General features: G+C 33.0%; 2 protein-coding genes and 2 pseudogenes across 2 annotated transcripts; 3 read left to right on the top strand and 1 right to left on the bottom strand.

The window, feature by feature from the left end:
• Positions 1-42: 42 nt before the first annotated feature.
• LOC114121390 (uncharacterized) lies at positions 43-2,325 on the top strand. Its single transcript, XM_050207378.1, has one exon. It carries the CDS (start codon positions 43-45, stop codon positions 2,323-2,325), a length of 2,283 nt encoding a protein of 760 aa, XP_050063335.1.
• A 5,484-nt stretch (positions 2,326-7,809) lies between these two features.
• On the bottom strand, positions 7,810-8,948 carry LOC126551925 (uncharacterized; annotated as a pseudogene).
• A 3,040-nt stretch (positions 8,949-11,988) lies between these two features.
• Positions 11,989-13,475, top strand: LOC126551922 (uncharacterized). Its single transcript, XM_050206314.1, has 4 exons — positions 11,989-12,730; positions 12,790-12,900; positions 12,962-13,271; positions 13,328-13,475. Exons 1-3 carry the CDS (start codon positions 12,244-12,246, stop codon positions 13,246-13,248), a joined length of 885 nt encoding a protein of 294 aa, XP_050062271.1. The 5' UTR covers positions 11,989-12,243; the 3' UTR covers positions 13,249-13,271; positions 13,328-13,475.
• LOC126552668 (uncharacterized) lies at positions 13,394-14,342 on the top strand (annotated as a pseudogene).
• Positions 14,343-26,106: the final 11,764 nt, after the last annotated feature.

Raw genomic sequence — 26,106 nt, 5'->3', positions numbered from 1 at the left:
ATTTATTATATTATTATTATACTAATTTATTACAACAGCAATATGGTAGGCAATCTTATAGCTAGGCGAGGACAACTTAAAGGCAATCTAACACGATTTTGGAACTATGTGGCTGCTACGGACAATGATCCTAAGCAAATCAGCATGCGAAAATCAAAAATCGAAGAGGTATGGGACGAGTTTCACCAAGTACAGTCGGAGATTCGAGAAGACGAAGATGCGAGCGAGCATGAGGGATATCAACTGGATTTTGAAGAATTATATTTCAAGGCGATGGCTAAAGCGGAAGAGAGACTTCAACAATTGGAAGTGAAAGAAAATTCGTCTATCAATACGCAGATAGAAAAAGAAAAAATCAACGTGATAGAGACAGGTAATACCGTACCGTTGATGAAATTAGCAGCATTGAACGTACCCGTATTCTTGGGTGTATACGACGAATGGGCTTCGTTTTATGATATGTACACCGCGTTAATTCATGATAATGATAACCTAACTACAATACAAAAGTTCTTTTATCTACGTTCTTCGTTATCTGACGACGCGGCGAGTTGTGTTAAGAACCTGGAAACCACCGCTGATAACTATGAACACGCATGGAACAACTTAGTTACGAGGTACAATAATAAAAAATTATTAGTACAAACTCATGTAAAAGGTATTTGTGACTTACCTACAGTTAAAGCAAGTTCGTCCACTAGTTTACGACAATTCTCGGATAGTTTACGCGGTCACATATCGGCATTAAGAGCATTGAAACAACGTCCGTCAGAGTGGGGACCGTTGTTGACACATATTATACGTACCAAATTAGATGCTATCACTATTAGCGATTGGGAGACAAGATGTGCAAGAGACCAAATTAAAGAAGTTGACGAATTAATCGAATTTTTAGAATCACGTTTTCACGTACTAGAAGCAGTCGAGTCGGCTAAAAGGATGTCCAATGTTTCTAAAAATGTCATCGAAAATAATTATGCGAGTCGAAAGGGACAGTATACAAAAAATACCACATCATCTACTTCTTTTGTAAATACCTCGGAAATAAAATGCTACGTATGCCAACTATCGCACACTATATACAAGTGTCAAAAGTTTATCGCACTATCAGTGGTTGATCGAATTAAAAAGATAAACGACCTTAATTTGTGCAATATATGTCTGCGACATCACAATAAAAAGAAGTGCTTTGCGCGATATTGCTTAAAGTGTGCTAAGCCACATAATACAATGTTGCACATAGACAATTACAAACGCCAACAAAATTCAAAGACTGAAACATCGGAAGTAAACAGCAAAATTTCGGAAGAAACAGCCACATCAAGTACAGTGACAGCCCACGCATTTACGTTGGGTGAACAGGTATTATTAGCCACGGTAGTAGCTCTAGCCGTGAGTCCCTACACGAAAACAGCAACATGTCGAGCTTTATTAGACTCCGGGTCACAGAAAAACTTCATTACCGAAGAAATGGTGCAAACATTACGTTTAAAAAAAGATAAAATTAAACACGTAATTAGCTGTATCGGGGAAATAGTACAACATGCGTCGTCGTCAGTATGGCTAAAAATAAAATCCCGCGTAAGCAATTATTCAGTGTATTTACCGTTAATAGTAGTACCAAAAATTACGGGTCAATTACCTCCACAAAATATAAAAACAACATGTAATATTCCCGATAATATTAAATTGGCCGATCCACATTTTAATACACCACAAAAAGTCGACATATTATTAGGTGCCACACATTTTTATGAATTTTTAAGCGATGGACAAATACGTCTTTCTACGGACGGGCCGTTATTCCAGAAAACAGTATTTGGATGGGTAGCTGCTGGATCAATATCGGAAAATAGTTTATCAAAGATATCGACATCGAACACGTTTTTTAGCACAACTAATATTGAGCCTACACTAGAGAACGTATTACAACGATTTTGGTTGATTGAAAACGTAAGCGACGCGCCACCTTACACAATCGAAGAACGTACTTGTCAAGAATATTTTAAAAATACCGTTATTAGAAATGACGAAGGGCGATTTGTCGTATGCCTACCGTTTCGCGACGACGTATCAAAATTGGGAAAATCGTATGAGATCGCTAAACGTCGTTTTTTAGCAATAGAACGTAAATTCCAAAAAGACAATAAACTAAAGGAAGAATATTGTTCTTTTATGAAAGAGTATGAATTATTAAACCATATGGAACGATTGGATACGAACGAATCAGAAAACGCAGAACAAACGTATTATCTGCCCCACCACGCTGTAAGAAAGGACAGTAAACTGCCACATTACAAATCTTTCGTCGTGAATTCGACGTAATATTAGCACTATCAATAAGATTAAATTAAAAATTAACACACGGCATACGAAAATGCAAAAAAAGAAAGTAACACACGGGCAACGCCGTGTCGGATCATTGTGAACTTCTTAGATTTTGAGAAAAGAAAAAAATTATTGATTTTACACAATAATTTTTGTTGTTTTTTTTTTAAATATTGTTTAATATTTTCATGAACACTCCCACCAGCCCCTCCCCTTAGGTTAGGTTGTATTATCTGCCCCACCACGCTGTAAGAAAGGACAGTAGCACGTCTACAAAATTGCGAGTAGTGTTTGACGCGTCTTGTAAAACAGATACTGGCATTAGTCTTAATGACGTTTTATTAAAAGGCCCCGTTATCCAAGACGATTTATTATACATTATTTCGCGATTCCGGACTCATAATTATGTTTTGACTGCCGACATTGTCAAAATGTATAGACAAATATTAATGGCCGATAAACATCGCGATTACCAAAGAATATTATGGCGCTCGGATCCTAATCAATCTATACAGATATACCGTCTGAACACGGTCACATACGGGACGGTGCCCGCATCATATTTAGCGACAGGTTGTTTACAGGTATTGGCCGAAACGGTACGCGAACAATATCCATATATCACACCTATAATCCATCGTGATTTTTACATGGACGACCTATTGACCGGAGCGGACACGGAGAAGGAAGTAATAAAAATACGCGATGGTTTGATCGCAGTTATGAACAGTGCCGGGCTAACGTTACGAAAATGGTTATCGAACGACTCAAATTTAATCACATCAAGCCTACCTCGCGAAGACAGAAATATCTGATAAATACGAACTTAATGCTTCATTAAAAAAAATATTAGGTTTGTTCTGGGATGCTACGTCAGATAAATTAAAATATAATGTGCGCGAAAATAAAAGGTTGAGGGGATGCATGTAACCAAACGTGAAATGCTGTCCGATATAGCTGCGATCTCGTCCTTGGGTTTAGTCGGTCCGTTGATAGTGCAAGCAAAAATAATATTACAATCGTTATGGCGTGAAAAGATTGAGTGGGACGAACCCGTTCCACCGAATATACAAAAACAATGGTTTGAGTATCGAACGCAACTACCCGCTGTAAACAAGTTATCGATATCACGTAAAATTACTAACAATTTAAAATCATGTGTCATTGAAGTTCATGGATTTTCGGACGCTAGCACATTGGCGTATGGATGCTGTTTATATTTGAGATGTACAGACGATACGGGTATTCATCATACTAATTTAATATGCGCAAAATCCAAGGTGTCGCCTTTGAAAACACTATCATTGCCGCGACTAGAACTTTGTGCGGCGCTATTGTTAACGCGCCTAGCAAATAAATTAATACCCAAATTACAATTAAAAATTAGTCAACAGTATTTCTGGACCGATTCAAAAATAGTATTAGCCTGGATTGCCTCATCTTCCACGAAATGGAGAACGTTTGTTGCACATCGAGTAGCTGAAATACAAAACAAAACGCCAATAAACGAATGGAACTACGTTAGTACAGCTAATAACCCGGCTGACGTGATATCTCGAGGTTGCTGTCCGTCTAAATTAATTAGCTTAGATCTATGGTGGTCAGGTCCTAATTGGTTGACGGGTGATAAATCAAATTGGCCAGAATATTCAGACTCTCATCATAAAGTAGAAGATATTCCGGAAAGTAAAGAAAATAATATCAATGTTATGTGTGCCATTGATCATGAAGATTTTATATTAAACAAATACGAGTCATTGACTAAGTGCTTAAGATTAACCGCATATTGTTTACGGTTTATAAATAACGCGCGCACACGTAAGAATAATAATATTAAACTAACGGGTTTTTTAAAACCAGAAGAATTGGAAATGGCGACTTTAAATTGATAAAAAATACACAAAATATTGGTTTTGTTGACGAACTACGGGAACTTTCTAAAGGCAAGGCGGTCTCGGCCAACAGTAAACTTTTTCGTCTTAGACCATTATTGACAGTAATGGTATTGTAGTAAGCCGACGGAGTCGTCTCACTATTTTTTTCTATTTTAACTCATTTACATATACTACGAGGTTCTGCACATTTAAATATTTTATTATCATACTCGTAGCGATACGTAATTAAATTTGATGACAATTTCCAAGAATCAAAGCGTATGGGAAAATACAGTCACAAACAACTTTTTCTTGCCCTTTTGACAAACAAGCCATGCACATAAATCATAGATGCGCACGCCTTGGTATAATAGCACAACAACAAGTCCAATCCAGGGTTAAGTGTCTTGGGCGCAAAACCACTTTTGTAGCTACAGTGACAACATTCTATAACACACCTTTTTGTCCATTTCCTAGTCTCTATCATGTACAACCAGGGGGTACAGAGAACCATATAAATACAGGTCTCTGTCCGTCTTAAAATTTAGAATTAGTTTCACATTCGCATAGAGCTAGTCTATGTCCAAATTTTAGTTTAACTTTTTCTCGGGCAGCTACTTAACGTGCTGTCCTCAAATTCTTATACACTAGTTTTTATTGTAACAAATTATAACTTTAATTTTAATAAACTCTTGTATTAACATTGTGTCTTTGTCTCACTTTTAAAACCCGTAATCTTTTCTCGACAACTTGATCCAACTGCAGATGTCAAGCACTCATTTATAAACGATAGTGAGAGATCACTACAGTATCATACGCGTTGGCGGTAGATTGAAAAACGCTGCAACAATCGACATTTTTCAACGACATCCTATTGCATTACCCGCGAACTGCACATTTGCAAAAATGTTATTTCATGAACAGCACAAACTTTTAATGCACGGTGGTCCACAGATGTTATTATCAACTATTCGTCTGAAATATTGGCCGATTAACGGTCGAAATTTAGCGCGTAATACAGTTCACAAGTGCGTAAAATGTTTCCGTAATAAACCAATTTTTGTGCAACCTATAATGGGTGACTTACCCGGTGATCGAATCCAGCCAGGACGAGCATTTTTAAAATGCGGTATAGACTTCGCCGGTCCATTTTTAATTAAATCTAGTACGTTACGTAAATCACCGATTATCAAAACATACGCCTGTATTTTTGTATGTTTAACGACCAAGGCCGTTCATATCGAGGCAGTTAGCGACTTGACGACAAAAGCATTTCTAAACGCACTAAACCGGTTTTTCGATCGCCGTGGTAAAAGCGCTGTCATATACAGCGATAATGCGACGAATTTTGTCGGCGCTAATAGAAAATTAAAAGAGATACATCAACTATTTCAATCGAAACAATTGCAAGAGGATTTACCAGTAGCGGCTCGTGAGTTAATATTCTGGGGAGACTTAAAATTATTTAACATAAACTACGTATAACAACGAACAAGAAAACCCTGTTATTGAAAATCTAATAATATTATAGTATTACATATTTAGTTAATATTTTTAAGTTTAATTTGATTTTTTTGTTCGTAAGTTAAAGTATTAAAACCACTAGTTAATAATATGTCTATTATATTGTCTTTTTGCATTTTTAAAATAATTAGAAATATAACAAATATCAAATAGAAGATAGTAAAACCCTGTAGTAAACGTGTTATAGTTATTAAATCATAAAAATGCATTAAATTATGACAGCGACTATAAGAACGGCGCGCGGTACGGCAATTATTGTCGTGAACCCAGTCTCAATAGAGTCTATAATACGCAGCTTATTCTCCCTGCCCCCTCCGGCCATCCATCAAACCGGCCGTACCATTTTACATGTTATGATTGAGACTGTCGGGCGGCAGTTTCACTGTAACGGCGACCGTCACCGTCATCGATAAAACTAATATAGCATTTCTATAAAATAACTATTTAAAGGTTTTAGACTTGGTTGCTTTCAATTTATAATAATAAACAAAGAAAACGATATAAATTGTATAATATTATATTTTCAATTCGAATAAAAATTTTTTATGCATTATTATTTTAATTAATTATTATTTACAAGTAACTGGGTTTTTTTAAGGGGGAGACTCAGTCTCAAAGTCTCCCCTGACGAGCCGCCCCTGGGATTTACAAAATAATACTACGAATATTGGTGTAAAATGGCTATTCATACCTCCTCGGTCACCACACTTCGGCGGACTGTGGGAGGCCGCGGTCAAATCAATGAAAACACTATGGGAAGAGTATTAGGCGAAGCTCACTTAACGTACGAAGAATTATGTACCGTATTAACGCGCGCCGAAGCTTGCTTAAACTCACGACCTTTAACCACCTTATCCATCGACCCTTCTGATCCTAGCCCCCTCACTCCCGGGCATTTCCTTATAGGAGACTCTCTTACAGCGTTGCCAGAGGACGACGTAACTACTACACCAGTCGATCGATTGACACGTTGGCGTAGAGTTACCCAATACTCAAAGCAATTATGGCGTCGATGGAGTAGAGAGTATTTATGTCAGCTTCAGGAAAGGTCCAAATGGTCAAAGGAGAAGGGTCCGAAGCTGAATGTGGGAACAGTGGTTCTAGTGAAGGAGGACAATTTGCCCCCGTTGCAGTGGCGATTAGGACTAGTCGATCGCGTCTTCCGAGGGTCCGACGGAGTCATTCGATCAGCAGAGGTTGTATCGGCAAATCGTAAGGTAAAAAGGGCGGTTAGAACATTATGTCCACTTCCCTTCGAGGGCAATATTAATTAAACATTCGATTATTCATATTATAATCTGTACAATACAAATTCAATTTATTATGTAGTATAAAAATTAAATTATTTCAAATTGTAGCATGAAGTATTGTTATCTTATTTTTATATCTTATATTATGTGCATGTATGCCGTTATTAACGTTTTTTAGACTTTATAATTATTACTTATTTATTTATTAAAATTATTTACGCGTTTTGTGGAATACTTTGTTTATTAAAATTTTGTAGATGATTGAGTGATTCATTATGTTTATAATTATTGAAAGTTTAAGATTTGTAACTAATTTATTTATATTATTATTTGTATAATTTTTATATATTTCTTTTTTTTTTGTATACACATATGATATACCTATTTGTATAATGGCTATGTATGTACTAAAATTATTATTTTTTATTTGTTTATATTGAAAATTAATATTTTCAATGCCGGAGTATGTTAGCGATCGAATCGTATTATGTATTGTATTATTGGGCGTTATCGCGATAATAACTTTATCTTATATATATTATATCTTATGTGTGATATTTTCGTGTCACTACCTAGTCAGTCGCGCATCGAAAGTTATACCGCGCACAGCGAGCGATTCTACAATTAATAAATTCATACAGTCCATTTATCCAAATATTTTATTTAAAACCTTACTGCTACCGAATTAACAATGTATACAGGCATAATCTTTACAAAAATATATACAGGAGTATTTACAAAAAACCAACTATCTAGTTCTGCTTCGAGTTCCTCCCTATAAAATAAAATTAAAATTAATAAAAAATAATTAAAATATATATATATTTATATACTCACTCTATAGAATAGTGTCCATGAGCTAGGATGTGTACTTTGTCTTCAAGTATAACCCTTTTATCATCAAAACTGTTATAAGTTAATTTATCGGATTTGATGGTCTTTAATTTGTGCTTGAATGAACGGATATAGACGTTTGACGTTGTTACTCTTCCAAACTGGTATCACCAAACAAACATCGTTTATGATCTTGAAAAGTCATGTGGTTTCTAACAACATGTCCACGGATTCCTTTTGCTTTGATTTTCTCCTTATCTTCTAAAATGTAAGCGTAGGACTTTGCACGGAGAGCACAAAACTCTCTCATAATAAGTCCATCGGTTTCATCAGAAAATAGCCCAGGAATCTTCTTTCTCTCAGCAATGTAACACGGGTGGTCACGGGGTAGATTTGCAGTATCCATTCGATTCAACAAGTTGGGATTGTTCAACAGATCATTGTAAAAATCATCAGTTTGAATATAGTATACCAATGAATCTAAAATAATAAATTAAATTAATACCAATGAAACTAAAATAATAAATTAATAAAAGTACTAATTTACCTGTATCTGTATACATGAGCTCAATTTTATCATCATAATGTTTCTGCATTACGTTATAGTGATAGTCATACATTAAATACTTGGAAATTTCCAGCACTGCAAAACCTGATAAAAAATTTAAAATATTAATATAACAATAAAAAATTTAAAATAAATGTAATTACCTATATAAATAGGTTTACAAAAATCAATGATTTTGTTTTCTAATGCAACTGCATTTAGAGTTTCATTGTATGTGGTACAGTGTTTGAATGTTGACTGATTTATCAGTTTTTGTAAACGACGATCACTAGACACCAGTTCCATTTTTATTCTTTTCCGCATAGACTCCATGGTTTTCCCAAAAACCGCATTATTTAAAAGTTTGAAAAAGTCTTTCTCAAAGTCATTTGCTGCTTTTTTTCGCATCTCTGTGTTTAGTGCTATGTATGGAGCCAGCCATGGTGATTGATTAAACTGAACTACTCTATGAACCTATAATAAAAAATAATTATATTATAAATGTAAAATAAAAACATTTATACATTTACTTTTTCAACTATGAGTCCATTGGCTAAGCTTGCTGAAGGTTTCGGTAATGAATAATATAGTTTTTTTTCGACTGAAGTGTTGCCATGAGTTTTTTAACTTTTGAACCAGCTGGGATACCGTTTTGAGGAAGGAAAGGTAAGTCGTTGTGTTTATCATGGAGTTCTTTCGGATAAGTAATGTCAACTTCATATATCCGTCCGATGGGTGATGTATCGTTCAAATCATTCAGCCCTTCTAGTTTAGGTTCAACCCACTTAAAACCACCATAGGGCATGTGTGTTGTGACATTGCCCACCGTACAGATTATTACCTAAAAAAATAAATTAATATTAAAAAATATTAAAATATATGTACCTATATGTATACTTACAATCTTGATAAATTAACCATGATTTGGACTTTGTTGGATCATAATCTAGGGTCTTTTCATTATTAGCTTTAGCATACCTCATACTTGCTTGTGTCAAACCGCCTCGAATTCCTATAATAAATTTATATATATTATATATGTAAATTTTTATATATAATTATTATAATTACCCTTTTCAATCATCAGCAGCATATCATACTCAGTGAGTAACTCTAATTTGACTCTGGTATATTTTAACATACAATCAAAGGAGAATCCGGTGCTGTATAGTAAAAATGGGTCCAAACAGTATGTGGTTAAACATAGGTCTCTGAAGTTCTCAAACACGTCAGCCAACAATAAAACATCAATTTTCAGATATAGATCACTGTATTCACCCAAGTCTTGCAACCAAAGTGACTCCAAACAGTTTTTGCATGTTCATAATCTTCTTCTTGTATATGTGATTCTGTTAGTGTAATGTAGAAATCTGCTTTCTCTGGTAAATGGGTTTGCTCCAGCTTGTTCCAACCATCCGTATACTCATAAGGGTAAACACCTTTACGAGTAACGAGTGGCAAGTCTGCGGCATTAAAATGTTTAGCTGTTTCTCTAAACTTTTCGAACCCTGGTGTTAATAAATTTTCCGAGAGTGTTGATAAACTTGAAGCCATAATCTTAATGTGTCGATGAACCGTATTGAAAAGTTATTGGAAACGTGTTTTGAAAATGAGATGAATTTTTCTTCACTGTTTGGTATAACAGAAATTTTTTTCACATCGAGACCGAGTTCAGTTACAATAAAATGTGCATCATAATTCGATAAATTGTGAAAAAAACATGGTACAAAATTTGGTGTTTGAAGCTTGAGGTTGCAGGTATTACACAATGTTTGTCGAAATTTACCCGATAAGTGACAGTGATCAGCAACTTTAGGGTTTCCACAGAGAAACCGTTTTTACATAAATGACATGTCTTACATAAATTTATTATGTGCTTGTTGTTGTTCTGCAGTAAAGGTTATTGGTATGTTGGTTTGTAGTAATTTTTCAATGTTTTCTGCTATTTCAACGATACTCTTCACAAAATGTTCACCCACATTCTGATTATCTTCATCGCCACGAAAAATTATAGGTGAAGTTGGAATATTAAATTGTTCAAGCAGTTCTGCGGGAACATCGTTATTTGCTTTAACCATAAAACCATAACTCATAGCCTCGTGTTTTTGAATAGCTTTTGTATTGTTTCCACATTTTTCATCTGATTTTTTTAGTAGTGCTTCAAAATCTGCATATATAACTATCGGATGTCGTTGAGTTTTTTTCCATGCGTCGAATTCTAACATCGATCCGGGAGCAGGCATTCAAGGTAAAATTGGTTAGGTATATATTTTATACCTTCTCCTTCAAACCCCCTACCTTTTGAAGAAAAATGATGTATATATATTTCTTCCCCTTTTATTTACACATACACACTCACACACACACACACACACACACACACACATTTTATAAAAAATAGAACAATTAATAAAATATACAAAGTTGTATAAAAATCATGAAAACATATAATAATTTAGATAAAATCCTGATAAATCCCATAATTATAGTTAATCCCGTTAAGATGATAATATATATATATATATATGTTGAAAATATTCATAAAATTGTTCAATAATTTTGAAAATTTTCATGTAGTAATATATTAATTGATAATAGTTCCATACGATTATTATCATAACGCTATTAAAACATACATAAATAATTTTAATTTATTATATTTTTAAGTATAAACAGATATTTTAATAAATATATTTGATCATATTATACATAATATATAATAATAAAACATGAATATCTTATTTTTTATGAAAAACATATACACATTTAATATATATATAATACCAATAAAAACATAAATAGACATACTATTTATCTAAAGATCTTAATAAACCATTACGAACACCAGCCTATATTACTGTTACTATTATTTCATGTTATACAAAAGAACGTTGTGTATTATTACTATAACTGAGGTCTATATAATATTTGTTTTTGCTGTTATATATATATATAAGTTACTAAAATCACAAGCGTCTAAACATCCGATCAAGTTTAATTTAAAGCTGGAAGCTACGTACAATATTCCGAATGTTGATAATTCAACAGAGAACCGTTCATTTAAGACCTCAGCCAGACCAATTTTTTCCGAAACTGGTGTACGGGAAATTGTTGAAGAAGGCATTATAAAATTAATGGCTGAGCAAGACGAATATTTTAGCAAGGGAAGTAGTTATACGCTACAGTGTATTGACGGATTATTATTAGGCGTATATGTTAGAATTCGACGCATGGAAAAAAACTCAACGACATCCGATAGTTATATATGCAGATTTTGAAGCACTACTAAAAAAATCAGATGAAAAATGTGGAAACAATACAAAAGCTATTCAAAAACACGAGGCTATGAGTTATGGTTTTATGGTTAAAGCAAATAACGATGTTCCCGCAGAACTGCTTGAACAATTTAATATTCCAACTTCACCTATAATTTTTCGTGGCGATGAAGATAATCAGAATGTGGGTGAACATTTTGTGAAGAGTATCGTTGAAATAGCAGAAAACATTGAAAAATTACTACAAACCAACATACCAATAACCTTTACTGCAGAACAACAACAAGCACATAATAAATTTATGTAAGACATGTCATTTATGTAAAAACGGTTTCTCTGTGGGAAACCCTAAAGTTGCTGATCACTGTCACTTATCGGGTAAATTTCGACAAACATTGTGTAATACCTGCAACCTCAAGCTTCAAACACCAAATTTTGTACCATGTTTTTTTCACAATTTATCGAATTATGATGCACATTTTATTGTAACTGAACTCGGTCTCGATGTGAAAAAAATTTCTGTTATACCAAACAGTGAAGAAAAATTCATCTCATTTTCAAAACACGTTTCCAATAACTTTTCAATACGGTTCATCGACACATTAAGATTTATGGCTTCAAGTTTATCAACACTCTCGGAAAATTTATTAACACCAGGGTTCGAAAAGTTTAGAGAAACAGCTAAACATTTTAATGCCGCAGACTTGCCACTCGTTACTCGTAAAGGTGTTTACCCTTATGAGTATACGGATGGTTGGAACAAGCTGGAGCAAACCCATTTACCAGAGAAAGCAGATTTCTACATTACACTAACAGAATCACATATACAAGAAGAAGATTATGAACATGCAAAAACTGTTTGGAGTCACTTTGGTTGCAAGACTTTGGGTGAATACAGTGATCTATATCTGAAAATTGATGTTTTATTGTTGGCTGACGTGTTTGAGAACTTCAGAGACCTATGTTTAACCACATACTGTTTGGACCCATCTTTTTACTATACAGCACCAGGATTCTCCTTTGATTGTATGTTAAAATATACCAGAGTCAAATTAGAGTTACTCACTGAGTATGATATGCTGCTGATGATTGAAAAGGGTAATTATAATAATTATATATAAAAATTTACATATATAATATATATAAATTTATTATAGGAATTCGAGGCGGTTTGACACAAGCAAGTATGAGGTATGCTAAAGCTAATAATGAAAAGACCCTAGATTATGATCCAACAAAGTCCAAATCATGGTTAATTTATCAAGATTGTAAGTATACATATAGGTACATATATTTTAATTATTTTTTAATATTAATTTATTTTTTTAGGTAATAATCTGTACGGTTGGGCAATGTCACAACACATGCCCTATGGTGGTTTTAAGTGGGTTGAACCTAAACTAGAAGGGCTGAATGATTTGAACGATACATCACCCATCGGACGGATATATGAAGTTGACATTACTTATCCGAAAGAACTCCATGATAAACACAACGACTTACCTTTCCTTCCTCAAAACGGTATCCCAGCTGGTTCAAAAGTTAAAAAACTCATGGCAACACTTCAGTCGAAAAAAAACTATATTATTCATTACCGAAACCTTCAGCAAGCTTAGCCAATGGACTCATAGTTGAAAAAGTAAATGTATAAATGTTTTTATTTTACATTTATAATATAATTATTTTTTATTATAGGTTCATAGAGTAGTTCAGTTTAATCAATCACCATGGCTGGCTCCATACATAGCACTAAACACAGAGATGCGAAAAAAAGCAGCAAATGACTTTGAGAAAGACTTTTTCAAACTTTTAAATAATGCGGTTTTTGGGAAAACCATGGAGTCTATGCGGAAAAGAATAAAAATGGAACTGGTGTCTAGTGATCGTCGTTTACAAAAACTGATAAATCAGTCAACATTCAAACACTGTACCACATACAATGAAACTCTAAATGCAGTTGCATTAGAAAACAAAATCATTGATTTTTGTAAACCTATTTATATAGGTAATTTACATTTATTTTAAATTTTTTATTGTTATATTAATATTTTAAATTTTTATCAGGTTTTGCAGTGCTGGAAATTTCCAAGTATTTAATGTATGACTATCACTATAACGTAATGCAGAAACATTATGATGATAAAATTGAGCTCATGTATACAGATACAGGTAAATTAGTACTTTTATTAATTTATTATTTTAGTTTCATTGGTATTAATTTAATTTATTATTTTAGATTCATTGGTATACTATATTCAAACTGATGATTTTTACAATGATCTGTTGAACAATCCCAACTTGTTGAATCGAATGGATACTGCAAATCTACCCCGTGACCACCCGTGTTACATTGCTGAGAGAAAGAAGATTCCTGGGCTATTTTCTGATGAAACCGATGGACTTATTATGAGAGAGTTTTGTGCTCTCCGTGCAAAGTCCTACGCTTACATTTTAGAAGATAAGGAGAAAATCAAAGCAAAAGGAATCCGTGGACATGTTGTTAGAAACCACATGACTTTTCAAGATCATAAACGATGTTTGTTTGGTGATACCAGTTTGGAAGTAACAACGTCAAACGTCTATATCCGTTCATTCAAGCACAAATTAAAGACCATCAAATCCGATAAATTAACTTATAACAGTTTTGATGATAAAAGGGTTATACTTGAAGACAAAGTACACATCCTAGCTCATGGACACTATTCTATAGAGTGAGTATATAAATATATATATATTTTAATTATTTTTTAATTAATAATTTTGAATTTTATAGGGAGGAACTCGAAGCAGAACTAGATAGTTGGTTTTTTGTAAATACTCCTGTATATATTTTTGTAAAGATTATGCCTGTATACATTGTTAATTCTGTAGCAGTAAGGTTTTAAATAAAAATATTTGGATAAATGGACTGTATGAATTTATTAATTGTAGAATCGCTCGCTGTGCGCGGTATAACTTTCGATGCGCGACTGACTAGGTAGTGACACGAAAATATCACACATAAGATATAATATATATAAGATAAAGTTATTATCGCGATAACGCCCAATAATACAATACATAATACGATTCGATCGCTAACATACTCCCGGCATTGAAAATATTAATTTTCAATATAAACAAATAAAAAATAATAATTTTAGTACATACATAGCCATTATACAAATAGGTATATCATATGTGTATACAAAAAAAAAAGAAATATATAAAAATTATACAAATAATAATATAAATAAATTAGTTACAAATCTTAAACTTTCAATAATTATAAACATAATGAATCACTCAATCATCTACAAAATTTTAATAAACAAAGTATTCCACAAAACGCGTAAATAATTTTAATAAATAAATAAGTAATAATTATAAAGTCTAAAAAACGTTAATAACGGCATACATGCACATAATATAAGATATAAAAATAAGATAACAATACTTCATGCTACAATTTGAAATAATTTAATTTTTATACTACATAATAAATTGAATTTGTATTGTACAGATTATAATATGAATAATCGAATGTTTAATTAATATTGCCCTCGAAGGGAAGTGGACATAATGTTCTAACCGCCCTTTTTACCTTACGATTTGCCGATACAACCTCTGCTGATCGAATGACTCCGTCGGACCCTCGGAAGACGCGATCGACTAGTCCTAATCGCCACTGCAACGGGGGCAAATTGTCCTCCTTCACTAGAACCACTGTTCCCACATTCAGCTTCGGACCCTTCTCCTTTGACCATTTGGACCTTTCCTGAAGCTGACATAAATACTCTCTACTCCATCGACGCCATAATTGCTTTGAGTATTGGGTAACTCTACGCCAACGTGTCAATCGATCGACTGGTGTAGTAGTTACGTCGTCCTCTGGCAACGCTGTAAGAGAGTCTCCTATAAGGAAATGCCCGGGAGTGAGGGGGCTAGGATCAGAAGGGTCGATGGATAAGGTGGTTAAAGGTCGTGAGTTTAAGCAAGCTTCGGCGCGCGTTAATACGGTACATAATTCTTCGTACGTTAAGTGAGCTTCGCCTAATACTCTTCCCAATAGTGTTTTCATTGATTTGACCGCGGCCTCCCACAGTCCGCCGAAGTGTGGTGACCGAGGAGGTATGAATAGCCATTTTACACCAATATTCGTAGTATTATTTTGTAAATCCCAGGGGCGGCTCGTCAGGGGAGACTTTGAGACTGAGTCTCCCCCTTAAAAAAACCCAGTTACTTGTAAATAATAATTAATTAAAATAATAATGCATAAAAATATTTTTATTCGAATTGAAAATATAATATTATACAATTTATATCGTTTTCTTTGTTTATTATTATAAATTGAAAGCAACCAAGTCTAAAACCTTTAAATAGTTATTTTAATAGAAATGCTATATTAGTTTTATCGATGACGGTGACGGTCGCCGTTACAGTGAAACTGCCGCCCGACAGTCTCAATCATAACATGTAAAATGGTACGGCCGGTTTGATGGATGGCCGGAGGGGGCAGGGAGAATAAGCTGCGTATTATAGACTCTATTGAGACTGGGTTCACGACAATAATTGCCGTACCGCGCGCCGTTCTTATAGTCGCTGTCATAATTTAATGCATTTTTATGATTTAATAACTATAACACGTTTACTACAGGGTTTTATACTATCTTCTATTTGATATTTGTTATATTTCTAATTATTTTAAAAATGCAAAAAGACAATATAATAGACATATTATTAACTAGTGGTTTTAATACTTTAACTTACGAACAAAAAAATCAAATTAAACTTAAAAATATTAACTAAATATGTAATACTATAATATTATTAGATTTTCAATAACAGGGTTTTCTTGTTCGTTGTTATACGTAGTTTATGTTAAATAATTTTAAGTCTCCCCAGAATATTAACTCACGAGCCGCTACTGGTAAATCCTCTTGCAATTGTTTCGATTGAAATAGTTGATGTATCTCTTTTAATTTTCTATTAGCGCCGACAAAATTCGTCGCATTATCGCTGTATATGACAGCGCTTTTACCACGGCGATCGAAAAACCGGTTTAGTGCGTTTAGAAATGCTTTTGTCGTCAAGTCGCTAACTGCCTCGATATGAACGGCCTTGGTCGTTAAACATACAAAAATACAGGCGTATGTTTTGATAATCGGTGATTTACGTAACGTACTAGATTTAATTAAAAATGGACCGGCGAAGTCTATACCGCATTTTAAAAATGCTCGTCCTGGCTGGATTCGATCACCGGGTAAGTCACCCATTATAGGTTGCACAAAAATTGGTTTATTACGGAAACATTTTACGCACTTGTGAACTGTATTACGCGCTAAATTTCGACCGTTAATCGGCCAATATTTCAGACGAATAGTTGATAATAACATCTGTGGACCACCGTGCATTAAAAGTTTGTGCTGTTCATGAAATAACCTTTTTGCAAATGTGCAGTTCGCGGGTAATGCAATAGGATGTCGTTGAAAAATGTCGATTGTTGCAGCGTTTTTCAATCTACCGCCAACGCGTATGATACTGTAGTGATCTCTCACTATCGTTTATAAATGAGTGCTTGACATCTGCAGTTGGATCAAGTTGTCGAGAAAAGATTACGGGTTTTAAAAGTGAGACAAAGACACAATGTTAATACAAGAGTTTATTAAAATTAAAGTTATAATTTGTTACAATAAAAACTAGTGTATAAGAATTTGAGGACAGCACGTTAAGTAGCTGCCCGAGAAAAAGTTAAACTAAAATTTGGACATAGACTAGCTCTATGCGAATGTGAAACTAATTCTAAATTTTAAGACGGACAGAGACCTGTATTTATATGGTTCTCTGTACCCCCTGGTTGTACATGATAGAGACTAGGAAATGGACAAAAAGGTGTGTTATAGAATGTTGTCACTGTAGCTACAAAAGTGGTTTTGCGCCCAAGACACTTAACCCTGGATTGGACTTGTTGTTGTGCTATTATACCAAGGCGTGCGCATCTATGATTTATGTGCATGGCTTGTTTGTCAAAAGGGCAAGAAAAAGTTGTTTGTGACTGTATTTTCCCATACGCTTTGATTCTTGGAAATTGTCATCAAATTTAATTACGTATCGCTACGAGTATGATAATAAAATATTTAAATGTGCAGAACCTCGTAGTATATGTAAATGAGTTAAAATAGAAAAAAATAGTGAGACGACTCCGTCGGCTTACTACAATACCATTACTGTCAATAAATGGTCTAAGACGAAAAAGTTTACTGTTGGCCGAGACCGCCTTGCCTTTAGAAAGTTCCCGTAGTTCGTCAACAAAACCAATATTTTGTGTATTTTTTATCAATTTTAAAGTCGCCATTTCCAATTCTTCTGGTTTTAAAAAACCCGTTAGTTTAATATTATTATTCTTACGTGTGCGCGCGTTATTTATAAACCGTAAACAATATGCGGTTAATCTTAAGCACTTAGTCAATGACTCGTATTTGTTTAATATAAAATCTTCATGATCAATGGCACACATAACATTGATATTATTTTCTTTACTTTCCGGAATATCTTCTACTTTATGATGAGAGTCTGAATATTCTGGCCAATTTGATTTATCACCCGTCAACCAATTAGGACCTGACCACCATAGATCTAAGCTAATTAATTTAGACGGACAGCAACCTCGAGATATCACGTCAGCCGGGTTATTAGCTGTACTAACGTAGTTCCATTCGTTTATTGGCGTTTTGTTTTGTATTTCAGCTACTCGATGTGCAACAAACGTTCTCCATTTCGTGGAAGATGAGGCAATCCAGGCTAATACTATTTTTGAATCGGTCCAGAAATACTGTTGACTAATTTTTAATTGTAATTTGGGTATTAATTTATTTGCTAGGCGCGTTAACAATAGCGCCGCACAAAGTTCTAGTCGCGGCAATGATAGTGTTTTCAAAGGCGACACCTTGGATTTTGCGCATATTAAATTAGTATGATGAATACCCGTATCGTCTGTACATCTCAAATATAAACAGCATCCATACGCCAATGTGCTAGCGTCCGAAAATCCATGAACTTCAATGACACATGATTTTAAATTGTTAGTAATTTTACGTGATATCGATAACTTGTTTACAGCGGGTAGTTGCGTTCGATACTCAAACCATTGTTTTTGTATATTCGGTGGAACGGGTTCGTCCCACTCAATCTTTTCACGCCATAACGATTGTAATATTATTTTTGCTTGCACTATCAACGGACCGACTAAACCCAACGGATCGAAGATCGCAGCTATATCGGACAGCATTTCACGTTTGGTTACATGCATCCCCTCAACCTTTTTATTTTCGCGCACATTATATTTTAATTTATCTGACGTAGCATCCCAGAACAAACCTAATATTTTTTTTAATGAAGCATTAAGTTCGTATTTATCAGATATTTCTGTCTTCGCGAGGTAGGCTTGATGTGATTAAATTTGAGTCGTTCGATAACCATTTTCGTAACGTTAGCCCGGCACTGTTCATAACTGCGATCAAACCATCGCGTATTTTTATTACTTCCTTCTCCGTGTCCGCTCCGGTCAATAGGTCGTCCATGTAAAAATCACGATGGATTATAGGTGTGATATATGGATATTGTTCGCGTACCGTTTCGGCCAATACCTGTAAACAACCTGTCGCTAAATATGATGCGGGCACCGTCCCGTATGTGACCGTGTTCAGACGGTATATCTGTATAGATTGATTAGGATCCGAGCGCCATAATATTCTTTGGTAATCGCGATGTTTATCGGCCATTAATATTTGTCTATACATTTTGACAATGTCGGCAGTCAAAACATAATTATGAGTCCGGAATCGCGAAATAATGTATAATAAATCGTCTTGGATAACGGGGCCTTTTAATAAAACGTCATTAAGACTAATGCCAGTATCTGTTTTACAAGACGCGTCAAACACTACTCGCAATTTTGTAGACGTGCTACTGTCCTTTCTTACAGCGTGGTGGGGCAGATAATACAACCTAACCTAAGGGGAGGGGCTGGTGGGAGTGTTCATGAAATTATTAAACAATATTTAAAAAAAAAACAACAAAAATTATTGTGTAAAATCAATAATTTTTTTCTTTTCTCAAAATCTAAGAAGTTCACAATGATCCGACACGGCGTTGCCCGTGTGTTACTTTCTTTTTTTGCATTTTCGTATGCCGTGTGTTAATTTTTAATTTAATCTTATTGATAGTGCTAATATTACGTCGAATTCACGACGAAAGATTTGTAATGTGGCAGTTTTTGTGCCTACGTATTTTAAAAAATTCTCCTGAACAGAACCGTCACCCTGGTGATAGGGCATTGTGAATAAAAAATAATTAAATAAAACATATATAATGATTTAAAAGTAAGTAGTTATAGTTTTAACTGTTATAGTTTTATTTAATTATTTTTTATTCACAACGCCCTATCACCAGGGTGACGGTTCTGTCATGATTTAAAAGTAAGTAATCGCTTTATTGTTAATCAAGTGAATCATAATTATATTATTATCATTGTAGTACTTTGTGGTATACGATGTTCTTGTTTGATTACCTGGCGCATAGATAAACAAATCTGATGGTTTTCCAACACGGGAACAGGCAACATACAATTGACCATGTGAGAAACATGGGTTTTCTAGATTAATACCACAAACACTTAATGATTGCCCCTGGGACTTGTTTATAGTCATAGCAAAAGCAAGACGCACTGGAAACTGTAGTCGTTTAAACTCAAATGGCACATCAGTCGGAATCATTGGGATGCGCGGTATGAGAACATCTTCTCCTTTATACTTTCCTTTGAGTATAGTTGCTTCTATCACATTGTTTAGTAATTTTTTTATCGCTAACCGTGTACCGTTGCAAAGACGCGGTTGGTTGATATTTCGCAACATTATAACCACCGATCCAACCTTTAATTGAAGATTGTGAGGTGGCAATCCTGGCAAATCCAGCGAGTTTAAAAATTCCGGTGGATAGTTGACTACATCATCTTGATTAGTAGCCGAATCAACTGATTTATATATCATCAATTCGCCTGTAATTTGTTCTTGAATTTTGAAATTTAATTCATTTACATCTATGTTTTTTGCAGCCAGTATAGCTCGTTCGCTCAACCAATCATGGTTTCTGTAATTTTGAGAAACATCTGGAAACACCTTCTGAATAAGTTCATCTTTTGTTCGAGTTAACTGACAAAACTTAGAGGAAAGTTAATGCAGCCAGTCAACATGTCTATAGGAAATTTGCCATTACCAATGTCAATGAGTTGTTTAGAGAATATGTTTCCAGATTGGTCATTTTGCAACTCGACACGCATATTCTTGCTTAAATGAAGTACTTTGACATGTTTAATATTTAATATTTTAATATCACGGGATTCCAAGTTTTCTCCAACTACAACGATAGCAACTTCATCAATAGTTGGTGCATTAAAACGTCTTGTATGTTGACCTGCAGGTGTTTTATCAGCTCTGATTACAATTTTGTGATTATCGGATGGCATCAGATCCAGGGCAGTTTTAAACAATATAATCAATTGATTGTGCTGATGAAATAAAGTTTGTAATTGTTCTACAATAGACCTCTTTACTAAATTGTTATGTGCACAACGCAGATCAATTTCTTGTGGTGAATTGCCCATAAAATAAATTTGCAGGAATTTGTTGTCGCTATCTGACACTGGTAACAGTGAACCTGCTCTATGATATATTTGCCCTTGTATCTGTAAATAAAAAAAAATATATTATGGTGTGGTATAAATTAATGGATTGTCGGTGATCAAACTTAAATAATATTTGATCTTAAAAAGTATATATTTAGTTTTAACTAATATCTATCAAATATAAAATATAATAAAAGTGTCACTGAAACTGAAACACCATAATATAATATGATGACTAAGTGATATATTTCGTAATGATTAAGAAATTGAAGATTAGTGACACATCTTAACTTTGGTGACAGAAAATTTTGTTCGCTAAAATAATTATGAGTAACTGCTATAATACATACCTTGAAAGTTGGCATAAAATTTTCCCGAACTACATTTGTTGCCCCAATGAAGTCATTTGAAAGCAATTGTTATATTGTTGGATATTTGTCAAAAAGTGTATAGAATCTGTTCCTATTCCTGAAACCAATGAGTACAATGGTTCTGGTGGTGGATCCAATGGTATCAATTTCACTTTACCATTTGCGCAACACAATCCATTGGCTTCGTTTTTGTATTTTAATGCCTTACAGTGTGAGCAAACCGAGTTCATAGAACCAATAACAACACATTGGCAGTTACTGTAGTCAATTGACACATCGTAACTAAAAGCAGCTCGATTCAAACTTGCTCGCGCTTCACGCGTTTGTGAATTAGATCGGTAATTAGCTTGGTTTGTAGCATTTCTGGTTCTTCTACCTAAATTGCTTCGTCTTATAGGAGGCATATCAAATATAAATTATTTTTTCACTAATCACGAACTAAACAAACACTAACTAACTAAACACTCTGCACAAAACACGATTGTTGGTTGCCATGGATACGATCAGTATTATATTATAAATATTATAGGAAGGGCTATTTTAAAAAGAAAAGGGCTATTTTTAGGGTTTTTCCAGCAATAATTCTAATTTTTCTAGCCGTAAAAACCATCCTTGGACTTCAACGAACATTTGCGAACATTTGCGTTGTTTGTATGTCTATTTGCATGCATTTTTAAAAACATTTTAAATAAATGATTTATTTTATTTAAATGGTTGCCATTGACTACCAAAAATAATTTAGTTGACTATTTGCTGGATAGATGGCGCCTCTGTAATTTCATCACCACCTCGTCATATTTCTCTAACCCGATAACTTTCTCAAATTTTTCGTCCGTAAGAACCTTCTCCTGACAATTACGACCCAAACAAAAAAAGAATGAGCGAAATCGGTCCAGGCGTTGTTGAGTTATGCGCTTACCAAATTTTGCGATTCATTTTTATATATAAGATTTATTACATATTAACATAAACATATATTTAAGACATGTAGTAATTAACTAGTATAATAATGTAAATATAAGAAAATCATATTTATTGCATTAATGTTACTATAACGAAATTTAATATACAGGAAATTACATTACATCATGATTTTAAAAATAAAAGGTCATGACTTAAACGATAAAATATCAAATTAATATTTGACGATATGACACACGGGTAAAATGAACAATTATACAAACAATTTAAAATAATAATAATAATTAACAAACGTAGGCTCGATATTTACTATTTAAAAAAAAAAAAAATAAAAACACTCAGCAAAAAAACATACCACTTACAGTATATTAAGGCAATTTAACAGTATGCAAGAATCATTCATAAATAACGAACAGGAGAGAAATAATCATACACCCATACAACGAAGTATTCAAACTACACAATATTCAAACAACATAGAATAATCACACTTTGGTGAGTAAAATAATTAATACTAATTAATACTATTATAGTAACTGATATAGCTATCTATTCACTAAGGGATTTACTTAATTATTTTAATACATATAGTTATACGGTTTAACATAACATATTATCTACGTAGGTTAAAACAATTAATATGAAAATAATAACAATGATATTTATGGTATTTGAGGTAACTAAGGGAAATTCTAATTTTTTTGAGAATAAACAATTTACTACCAATCCAGGTATTTATTTCGAAAATATATCTCCATTACACATAGCTATTTCTCAATGGAATTTTTTAACATTTTATAATATTTCGAATTACGAAAATAGTTATGCGTTCATAAATATTTACTTTAATAGATATAAACTAATTTGCCAAAGATTTGAAAATAAGTCAACTGATATAAACGATATGTGTACAAATTTAAAAAAAATTAACTCAGCACTACTAGACAAAATTAATGATGAAAGAGAAACACTACAACAGTATTTAAACATTGATAAAAAACACAATTTAAACCCTAATGGCGACAGAACGAAACGAAGCTCGTTTTTCGGAGGGATCGGAAAACTACAACGAGCCTTATTTGGAGTTTTAACTGAGGAAGAAGGGGAGGAATATCAAAATAAAATTAGACTTTTAGAGGAAAAACAATTAAAAACACTGTTGCTTCAGAAGGATCAAATTAAAATTTTCGAAAGCACTCTTGATTCAGTAACAAAAATTTCGGTAGATTTTACTAAAGTTAAGGAGAATTTGAATGACTATATAAGTAAAATAAACCATGAAATAATTAATCAAAAAGAAGAATTAAAAATAATAAGTATAAAAGAATATATTATGTTATATAATTCAGTATACAGTGAGCTTATAAATCAATTCTCGAAAGAAACCTCAGTTATATTAAATACAGTAATAGCAGCCCACAGAGGGCAGATCAATTCTCAAATATTAAAACCAAACGAATTATTAGAACAATTTAAGGACGTAAAAGCAAATTTACCTTCAAACCTAAATATGCCAATGGAAATTAATATTAAAAATTACTTTGATTTTATGAAAATTATAGAGTTAAATATATGTTATCAGAACCACTTAATTTATTCAATAAACGTACCATTAATAGAAACCTAAATTTTAATCTATATCGAATTGTTAGCTTACCAGTACACGTTAATAAAAATAATTTTATCTTCATACAATCCCCGGAAGAATATTTAATCATAGAAAATAATAAACAATATTACACATTTTTTTCTCAAGATCAGGTCAACAAGTGTAAGTCTATTAAAATGAATACAATTTGTAGTGTAAGTATCCCACTATCTAGCGCAACCAAACCAAATTGCGAATTTCAAATGTTTAAAGGAGGTAACACTATACCAACCAATTGTGAAATTAAGACTATCACTATGATCCACGATATTTGGCATCACCTAAAAAATAATAACCAATGGCTATATGCCACGCCGGAACCAATAGAAATAGTAATTAGTTGTGGTGATGAGGCGGAAAATACAATTCTTAATCAAACAGGCCTATTATCTCTAAAAACAAATTGCAAAGCATTTACAAAAAACACCCTCATAATTTCAAAATATAAAAACCAAAGTCATTTTTTAAAAGACTACTTACCTCCTTTCCACCTACCTAACTTTACCGAAGATTTCAATAATATAATCGTGAAACAATATGTACCATATAATAACTTAGACACTATTGATATACCTAGAAAATTTAATGATTTAAAAACTCACGCTAAATCACTATCAGTTTTAAATCAAGAAATCGAAAATCTGTTAAAATACAAAGCGAAAGAAAAAACAACAAATATTCACTCTATCGGAATGACAACATTAACAATAATAGAATAGTGGTAATATATATAAAATAATTAAATACATAAAAAATATAAATAAAAAGACAAAAACCAAACTGAAGATAAACTCAAAGTAGTATACCACGTGGATAAGAGTAAAATACAAAATGATAATATTATAACGGTTGAAGAAGCGAACTAAATATAATCTACCTACACTAATCGATTAATACAGTTCAAAGTCATTATTTCATGTGATAAAAACAGAAATAATGAAATAATAATAAACGAAAATTACATTACAATTCAAAATAAATTAATTAAACCTAAAACATATTACGTGATAATTGATAAATAAAAAATTATAATAAAAAAGAGAGTTCTAATTCAGTTCTAGTTAATAATCAACTATTGTATAAAAATTATTTTATTATGTTAACCTTAAAGTCAAGTTTCAGATATATCCATAAATACACAGCGGACGTCAAACACCAATTTAGTTAAGTCAATCAACCTAAATTATCCAAAAAAAAAATTCAAATCATGTAACTAAATATAGATTAAAGTTATGTTAGAAATATTATGATTATAAGTATGTAAACAAAAAAGAGGAGATTATTTATTGTAATTAGATTAAGTTATTATAAATATTATATTAGTGGTTATACTCATATTGTCAATCATTAATGATATTAGAAAAAGTAATATTTATGAAATAAATAATGAAACAATCGAGTGTATACGCTATACAATATAAGACAAACACTATGTGGATTAATAAAAGGTATAATTTGCCTCTGGCACGGTAGAAACACCTGTAAGCAAATACTTATACTTTATAATACACAAATAGCCTTCACTGCATCAATGAAGTAATACGAAACAATCACAAAAAAAACCTCAATCAGCAGCCCATCATCGCCATATTATTCAAGCAATCAAGACGAATACGAGATAAAAACAATGTTTATGTTCAAAATTTCTTTTGTAATTTTTTTTTTTAGGGAGGGGGTAATGTAACAATTATAAATATAAGTATGTTACATGACACTTATATATATATGAACGTTACTGCTGACTAATACACATACACACATACATATATATAATTGTAAGGCCTATGGCCAGGACAATGAATGTATACGTAGTCAGTCGATTGTACACCTTCTAGGCATTAAATAGTTTCAGGACTCCGTTCGACCACGTAAA

The sequence above is a fragment of the Aphis gossypii genome, chromosome X (assembly GCF_020184175.1).
Source record: "Aphis gossypii isolate Hap1 chromosome X, ASM2018417v2, whole genome shotgun sequence".
Classification (NCBI taxonomy): Eukaryota; Metazoa; Arthropoda; class Insecta; order Hemiptera; family Aphididae; genus Aphis; species Aphis gossypii.
Note: the sequence above shows the minus strand (reverse complement) of the source record. Positions and strands in the feature narration are given on the sequence as shown.

Excerpts from the sequence above, each read along its gene's own strand:
- LOC126551922 (XM_050206314.1), top strand. The coding sequence starts at position 12,244 with ATGGCTTCAAGTTTATCAACACTCTCGGAAAATTTATTAACACCAGGG. Across the intron at positions 12,731-12,789 it reads GCTGCTGATGATTGAAAAGG|GAATTCGAGGCGGTTTGACA; the intron begins GTAATTATAATA and ends AATTTATTATAG. Across the intron at positions 12,901-12,961 it reads ATGGTTAATTTATCAAGATT|GTAATAATCTGTACGGTTGG; the intron begins GTAAGTATACAT and ends TTATTTTTTTAG.
- LOC114121390 (XM_050207378.1), top strand. The coding sequence starts at position 43 with ATGGTAGGCAATCTTATAGCTAGGCGAGGACAACTTAAAGGCAATCTA.